The 8,927-nt window shown below is 40.2% G+C and overlaps 1 protein-coding gene across 1 annotated transcript; it reads right to left on the reverse strand.

Annotated features, from left to right (window-relative positions):
* Positions 1-6,590: 6,590 nt before the first annotated feature.
* On the reverse strand, positions 6,591-8,256 carry hoxb1b (homeobox B1b). Its single transcript, XM_038283427.1, is given in 3 exon segments — positions 6,591-7,182; positions 7,346-7,980; positions 7,982-8,256. Coding segments are annotated over 3 exon segments (1,044 nt in total). The 5' UTR covers positions 8,092-8,256; the 3' UTR covers positions 6,591-6,883.
* Between the last annotated feature and the right edge of the window lie 671 nt (positions 8,257-8,927).

The following is an 8,927-nucleotide window of genomic DNA, read 5'->3' on the forward strand; positions in this document are numbered from 1 at the left end:
TCTCCAGATAGGCAGGGACCTCTCTGCAGTCTCGAGGGACAAATAAAACTCCCATCTTTAAAGCTCAGTTTTTCTCTTTACTTTGAAGAAGAAACTGCAAAAGCAAGCAAGTCTGAGGTGTGGAAATCTTCTAAATTCACATGTATAGAGCCTGAATGTGACCATTTAGACATTAATCTAAATAGGACTGTTGTGTATCACTAAGGGAATAAAAAAGGGGCAGTTCCCCATGCTGATGTTGTTGGTTGCTCTAGATTTTATTGGTGTTCATCAAAGTAAAGGGGTCCATCTACAAATAAAGGCCAAAATTTCTGGTATTTAAAAAAAAAAAAAAGAAAGAAATATGTTTATCCTTTCTTCCACTTTACATTAATGCTATTCTTCATCTTGGTCCATCCACAGGGTTCTCAAATTAAATCGGTTCACTTTTACAAATTAAAAAGTCTCAAATAGCCTCCAATTTACCATTTAGGGACTTGAATTACTTTAAGATATGTTTTATATTTATGTGTACATTTCTTCAGTCGTTGCCTCCTCCGCTGACTCTTTTATTTATTCCATATGCTGTAGTTCTGGCTGAGGAATTTAGGCATCATTACATTTAGGTAAACCTACAGCGCTCTGTTGGGAGTAATTTACAGGCAGACATCCAGGAAAAAGATTAAGATAAAAGCAGTCATGTTAGGTATTTACAACCAGCTCCATCGTCATGATAGAAGGGCACATTTAAGAGGTTTGGCTTGAAATCAGTAATTAGCTGGAAGCAGTTAGTAATATCTGCTTTAAAGGTTACATTATATAGTGTTTAGAGGTGTTGAAGCAAAGTAACCCAGGAAACGGATGCGCTAAGAACAACATCCTTAGTGGATAAAAGTTATTGAAGAAGAATTAAAAAACTCTGGCTTGACTTAATTTTAAATGTTTTTTATTCAATTTATAAAAGAATTAGTGAAAAAGTTTCATTAGTGGAAATTATCCCATTCATCATTTCTGCTCTCTCCGTCTAGGAGGTCCTGCTTTATATGGTGTCATAATTCATATAATCTAAATGAGTTTCAAGAACAAATGTTATCAAAAAGTAATAATGAAAAAAGCCAACCCAAAATGAAATAGCAATTGTTAAATAGTTCAAAATTACGCTATAAATTATATTGTAAGATTAACTATTGTTAAAGGAAGCTTCTTTGTTCTGAAAAATGATGAATCAGGACAAACTCTTTAAAGGACACTTCATTATGTATATGTATTGAATAACCATGATTTATGTCAACAGATTTTGAAAGAAATTTTAATCTTACTCAGATCAGAGGAGTTGCTTAGAGTTACAGAAGGCAGCACTTACCAACCGGGTCACTTCTCGGGAAGCCGCCCTGCTAAACAGTTAGAAAAGCATTTTATACATCTTCAGTATATCACATCATTACATCATACACGTTTGTAGATGAGGAGACCTCCATGGTTTCAGCCATATCACAATATTGCACTTTATTTTTAGTTGAAGGACGCCGCTCTCATTCCAGTCCCAAATCTTTGCCAAGTGCAAAATGAAGATTATAACTGAATATCTAGACAGAGGAACTGACCTAATTAGATACTGTAAACTACTGGGAAAACATTAATTCTAACATGCAACTGGCAGGTAATATTAGGGTGTAATAAAGTCACACATCCTCAATGATAATTATCCTAACTCTATGAATTATAGTTAACCCAGATTTATTGGACTAACTAAATCCAACACAGTAATAGACTTTTTAAACCCAGAAACTTGCAGATGTGGTAAAGTTTAAGAAGGGTATCATTTTCCTGGTTTGTGCAAGTGTGTTAAATTGTTAAAGCCTTGAACGTAGCCTTAATTTACATATTTTTATTTATGCATATAAATCTTAGGGTTGCACGTGAAGATAAAAGGCGTGATCCATAGCCGAATAGGTGACCTTTCATAGAATGTGGTTGCAATATACTTTGTAATTGCTGTTTGTTATTAGAATTATGCTCAGATCAAATACTTGTGTTTAAAAGCTGACAAAATGTGAAAAAGTTCAAGCGGGGTCAGTATACTTTGAGGTGTGAAAACCTTCAAAAATCCTGAATGGTTAACCTTAAATGCGACCTTAAATCACAAAAAAAAAAAAAATGTTTGCTGTAAATATTTGCATTTCTTGAGGAGATAAAAAGGAAGCAGTTTGCCGTTTGGATTTCCTGTGAATCATTGTGCTCTTGACCCACCCATTGCTCAAACATATGTCAGAGTAAGAAAGGGGGGGCTTTTGTTGCAGGCAAAGTTAAGGAAAGACAAAAAAAAAAAACATGATGATGGATCGAGGACAGAAAAACCTGAACCTTCAGTCTACCTGAAATTGACTGACTTGGATTGTTACTGCGGTTTGGATCAATGTTAGCCCTGAAAGCGCTGAATGGAAAATCATTCGGATTGTATTATGTTAGAATATATGAGCCATTTCAAAATATTAATTCAGCATTATTTGAGGTGTCTGTTAAGGATGGCAGTTAGAGCTCACACTGCTTTGCCTCGACTGAGCGATTACACACCTCTATTATATATGATGTATGAATGTGTGAGACGGACCTATTTTTCATGACCAAGACATTGTCCCTGGAGGGAGGTTAGAAGGAAGACTCCAAAACGGCTCCTGTAATCCGAGGAAAAAGGGAAACGAGCACTATTGGTATTGGTGGAAACTGTGAAGACGTGCCTGGATTTTGCTTGTGATCCTGCTGCTGCTCTCCCTGTCCAGTTAATTGGAATACAAAGCAGAGCAGGGTCGATGAGAGAGCGGCGGTGGTGAAGATGAAGAGAAGGAGGAGGAGGTGTCTGTCTCCAGCAACCTTCACTGCTCGCTGGAAATTGACTGTGGAAGCAGCGAGCGAGACCGACACACTGTCACTGGTAAAATGAACTGTCACCTTGCATTTCTCAACCTCCTGGCAGCGTCGAATTGGCCGCTTTGAACCATGCGACGTGACACTGATTGAGTTCTGGTTTCCCCCCTCCTGGGCTCTAAAGGAAGCAGGCCGCTTTGATTCCAAGTTTGCAGGCTCTCCATGCAGAGTATCCCTTCAAAACGCTCACTGGTGCTCTCTTCTTCCTCACCGCCCCTCATTATGTCATGGTGCTGCTTCGTTACTCTGCCTCTCAGCTGGTCTTGTTTTTATTTATTTATTTTTCAAACAGTGTGCAGTCATAGGCGCCTGACAGAGACGCAGAGGAGGAAAACTATTAGGGGTAGCCATTTGGATCCTGGAGGCAATCCCAGGGAGTATTAAGACGTTAACCCTGGCCAAGTCACTTGTCTCTCTCGGTTACCGTGCTGATGGAGTGGGGAAAGGTTTCAGTCGCAAGGGGAGATCCAGGAGGCAGGAGCTTCGGATCAGCTGCCGTTTCCAGATCCAATCGAGCCTGACTCGGATGGGGGATGGTTGTCAGTAGCTACCCAGACTGGGCTGTAAGGAGGCCCAGTGCCAAAACAAAGGAGAAAGATAGTGTGCCATTCCAAGCCCGTCTCAACTCAGATTCATCGCTTGCTTTGAAGAAATCAAAGAACTGTAAAGAGTTGATTTAAACATCCAAGAATGAAAATAAATAAATTGTTCTATAACTGTCTTATTGTTTTGTCTCTTCTACGTTTCCTTCCTATAATTTATTGTGCCTTTTTTGGGATTCTCATTACAAAAATGACCTTCAAACACGTGTAGCCAGGTTCTTGACCACGGCCATTGCGTATGTTCTTCTTCTTCCCATTAACTCCTATCAGTTTTATCGTCTCTGCTGAAGAAGCATATTTCCACAGCATGATTCTGCCACCACTATATTTACAATAGGTGCTGAATTTTCAGAACGTTTAAGCTTTGCTATCAACAGATTCTCCTACCTGAGCTGAAGAGCTGTGCAGCTCTTCCATTGTTAACATAACCCCCCAGATAGTCTTATTAATGCTTTAATTGCCCACTTTAGTAAGTAAAAAGTTATAATCATTATAAAACAAGTTATAGGTCTTGATCTCAAGTGTTTTGCCTTCTCTGTGATTTCTACTGAGTTTAGAGGAAGACTAATATCTAGGTTGCTAAATTTGTAAAAAAAAAAAAAAACTTGAAACTCTGGTTTAAGTTTAAGTCTATTTTGGATTAAATAGATTGCGATTTAACAAGCAAAAGATAATAGAAATACAGAAGGAGACTTTTTATTTTTTGCATGCTGAGGTGACATCATCATTTGTCTTTGTCCAATCAGCAGCCTGGAAACCAAAGATATTCAGTTCAATCTCACAACTGACAAAGAAAAGTGTTACGTTTCAAGATCAAAGACATCCAGAAAGCTTTAAAAGGAACAATTTATGGGAAATGACTTAAATTAGATTATTATTATTATTATAGTTTCTATCCAGTGATCGTTTCACTGTTTCCTGCCTTTTATTCCTGTTGCTGTGGGGGGTTTTCTGCACGTTCAAATGTTTAATTATCTAATTTAATTCAAACATATAGATGTTATTAACTACAAATTGGAGTTCTGAAATATGGCTGGTGCAGTCACAAAATCCAACTTCACATGATTTTATTCCATTTTATTGCGGAGGGACAAATGGCTTTGATTTAAAAAAAGCTTACATTGATACCTGCCAATAAAAAAAAAATCACCTCTGTGTGGCATCTCCAAACCCCCCCTGTTATGGCATGAATACTGGATCCAGTTCCCTTTGAAGCCTTCGGGACCCCGCAGAGTGACATGCGACAGAGGAACTGGTAGAAACCCAAGGCAGTGAGCCTGGCAATAGACTTGTAAAAGAGCCTGCAACAACTGCAAGCAGCATGGGGTACAAACTGCACCAGGCTGACCTCAAACCTCAAAGAGCAGAGGAGGAGGAGGAGGAGAGGGGGGATGAAGATATCGTTAGATAGATTCTGTTTTTTTTTTATTATTGCCCTGTTTGTTCAGGTGTTTGCTGGGTGTTTTATATGATTTATAAGGAGAGTTATATCTTCTTTCTATTAGAGTCTTCTCCTCCTCCTTGTCCTCCATGAGAAGCCAAGGAGGCCGGTGCTGCTCGCCTCCTTCTTTCTCCCAGCTGAACATCTGTCTCCTCGGCGCTGGCTGCACAACCAACTCTTGACACCTCCAGATGGAGAGCCTGCAGGGAGCGTTGAGGTATTACCTCCAGAGATGGCAGGGATCACACCCCTGGAAAGAAATCCCACACTTGTTTTCTGGACCGACCCCCTTTTTTCTTTTTGTTATTGTTGTTGGATCTGTCAGTACTGACCATATCACACCACCACAACCTCAGCCTTTGCCACTCATCTGATTAGCAGGCTTTTGGCCTAGTTAAGTAATACATTACATCTGAGCGTTTCTCCTAATTTACTGTAATGGGTCGTGCGGTCTTTTAGCTGTAAGTTCTATTCAAGGAACCCTATTAATTTTTAATACAGTTGTGAAAGAACTGCAGGCTCATGTAAATGTGTTTCAAATGATTTCTGATTTCCATTTCCTAAATGCATGTTTTCCAGGCGCGTTAAATAGATTAAAGTTCACACATTCTTGATCACGGCCACACAAAAAAATGCTCGTACTGCTTTAGAGTCTAAATATCAGAAGCAGTACCTGTGAAAATCTAAAGCGTAAAAGCCTGAGAGTTTCCTCCGCCAGAAACACTCCGCCGACTTGACAGATTGACTCTGCATTCATTTGTGCCTGAACTCTGTGTGAACCTCAGCGTTGGAGAAGAAGGGCATCAACAGGCCAGTGCTGTTGGGGCAGAAACCGTGTGTGTGTGCAAACCCATCACCCAGAGCAAATATTGAAACTGTGCCCCCCCTTTAAGATGAGGGGAAACAAGGTGGTCAGGATCTAGAAGCCGCTATAGCTGCTGTTTCTATTTAGAATGTGACTTTTAAAATAACATTTCGTATAAATCAGGTCAGATAGAAATAAATCCATGGTTAGAAGTGGCGGCGTTAAATTTGGGTAACAAATCAAGAGCCAAACTCGGCTTCCTGGAGTTTGTTGTCATGTTTAGAGTCCCTGGAGGTATTTGGAGGTGAAAAGGTCACTCAGAACCACCCTGTGTGTTGTGAAAGATTCCTCTTGTCACATTATGCAAGCTGACATTGTTGGGGTCAAATAAATTCAAAATTTACAAACAAATTAGAGATTTGCCGATCGGGCTTCTAACATTTTCTGGTTTATTTGAGATTCAATGCGATCTGATTAGGTTTTCTTGTTCTAGGGAGTCGTGATATGAGCAAATTCATCCTATTCTCTAATAGAGATAATAAACAATAGAACAGGAAGGGATCACATAAGAATCCTGTTGTCTATGCATATGTTGCTACTTTTATCTGATAATTATTAAACCAAAAAAGTTAATGGTAGTATAATAGCTGAAAGTTGCAGGAGTTCTTTGTCTTGATTCATTTAATAAATGTTGTAAAAGAGGAAAATCTGGTTGTTTTAGATTGTAATATGTGATGCACTGATTGAGGCAACAGAAATCCTTTTTATAGAATTATGGAATTTATCTTTATAACTCTTGAAACATAAAGTCAACTTTCATCAACAATAATTGCAATGATTCTTGATATTTGACTATCTTTATTAAGCTAAATCATCTGAACAAGTGTTGGAAAAATACCCTGTAAATAAATAGTGCAAACGATGACACTGAGGAAATCAGTGCTCCAACACAAAACACAGCTTAGAGCAATGATGGAGGTAAACATAAAGGAATCAAGAAAACAATATTTTTAGGAAGCACTGAGATGCATCCAGTCATACCCTGTTAGATTCACAAGTCCTGGTATTTAACTTCCCCTGGAATGGTTGCAACATAATGTGGAAAACTGCTTTCTAAAGTCCCTTCACAGTTCATGGTTTTTCCACTTTAGTGTTCGGGGAGGGGGTTTCAGAGAGTTTCTCTGGTGGGCTGCTGCTGACCAGGACGCAGCCGAGTTTCTCCCGCTTCTTCTGCTTCATCCTGCGGTTCTGGAACCAGATCTTCACCTGGGTCTCGTTGAGCTCCAGGCTGGCCGCCACCTCCACCCGCCGCGCCCGCGTCAGGTACTTGTTAAAGTGGAACTCCTTCTCCAGCTCCGTCAGCTGCTTGGTGGTGAAGTTGGTGCGGATCGCGTTGGGCTGGCCCGCAACCCCGAAGTCCGACAGAACGGCTGCGGGATGAGGAGAGGAGAGAGGGGGGTGGATGGAGAGAAACACGATGAAGCTGATGATGAGGGTAAAATGTGAATGGAAAACGTAAGAGTTAATCGCATCGCGTTGTGCTTTACGCGTAATGTACGCATCATTTGGATAAAACATAAATAAACATCCAACCTGTTTTAGGGGGGTTCCTCTTCACTTTCATCCAATCGAAAGTTTTGGAAGCCTCCTCCACATTTCCCTGCTCCTTCTCCTTACATTGTGGTGGTAGCCTCCTATAAACACTCTCCGGATACTCCTGCTGCCTCTGATCCGGGTACTGCATATACTGGCCAGGCCCGATGGCGTCCCCGGGGTAAGGAGCCGCGCTCGTCCCGAGAGGGGAGACCTGTGCATGCATGAAGCTCCGATCCTGGTCGGGGGCAAGGCCGTATTGGTGGTGTCCGTAATCCAGAGTTGAGCCATACATGGGGTTTCCTGCTGCCGAAAACTGTAGATCCAGATTAACGTGCGGCTGGTGGTGCAGAGGGACGTTCGGACCCTGATGGGGCACCAAACACGCGTCCGGTGCGTAACTATCACTTGTTGCGCAAGAGCTGGCCGACGAATAACCGTGATTCAAATTAGAATATCCAGCTTTCGCGCTGAATATATTTGCGCCCCGGCTGCACACCTGATAGTCTAAGTAGGAGTTCATCCTGTAACCAGGGCCTGGTGTATTTGTTTTCGACCTGATCAGGGGTGAGCCGTCATTAATGGTCGCTCCTTGTGCCCTGACCTTAGGTAGTATGTCAAAGCTTTTAAAAACAGAACAAACTGCCTTCCACCCTCATATCACCGTCCTGACCGCACCATGTGACCAGCCAAACGCCAATGGCAAGAAAGCCACAGCACTCTGTCAAGTCTGCAGGCTCGTCCATCAAAGGGACGCATTTACATGACAAACACTTCAATCAAAGCTGCTCATCTATCTGAGGGGAACACAAACATCAGGACACATCTGCTGTAAAGAGGCGCTCCAAACAAAAAATAAATAATTAAATAAAAAAATGTTTGGATCTTCTCATCAAAAGTAATAATTATCATTAAAAGCAATATTTATAACGAAAGAAAATGTAGAAAGAAATAGTGTTAAAAATAACAATATGGCACCTTTATTAGGGCTGCATTTTTGTTTGTTTTCATTATTTTTAGAAATTATATTTATTTTACTGCTATTTTACTATTTAATTTATTTGCATCTTTGTTTATTTCGTGGGGAATGTTTTCTTTCTCTGCTCTGGAATCCGAATCTCCATTTTTATGTGTGCCAGACTTGTCTGAATGAGGGTCCCTGAAACCGTCAGCGCAGTGAATCCAGTGATCCATCACGATTCCTTTTAAACGCTGACAGCTTGTTTGGTCCATTTTGAGCCATAAAAGAAACAAAGACCCGTTTACGAGCTAGATAGGGTGGCTTTTTTTTCTTTTTCTACAACGCTTAAGAGTTATAATAATATGAGGGTCTCGTAAAATGATCCTCCTAAGCGGGCCCTACAGTTAAGCACAAGTTTAGGTGATCCTTAAGAGACATTTAAGTGTAAAATAAACCATTTAGACTAGTTGAATCCTTAACGGGACTTATTTTAAATTGCATCCAAATTATATTTCAGCTAAACTACTTAAGATGGGCAAATAAATCTGATGGACGCATGCGTTAATTAAAAAAAAACAAAAAACAAATATTCTAATGATTTATAAACACTATTTTTTTATT

Source organism: Cyprinodon tularosa, unplaced genomic scaffold (assembly GCF_016077235.1).
Source record: "Cyprinodon tularosa strain WSP-4 unplaced genomic scaffold, ASM1607723v1 ctg194, whole genome shotgun sequence".
Taxonomy (NCBI): domain Eukaryota; kingdom Metazoa; phylum Chordata; class Actinopteri; order Cyprinodontiformes; family Cyprinodontidae; genus Cyprinodon; species Cyprinodon tularosa.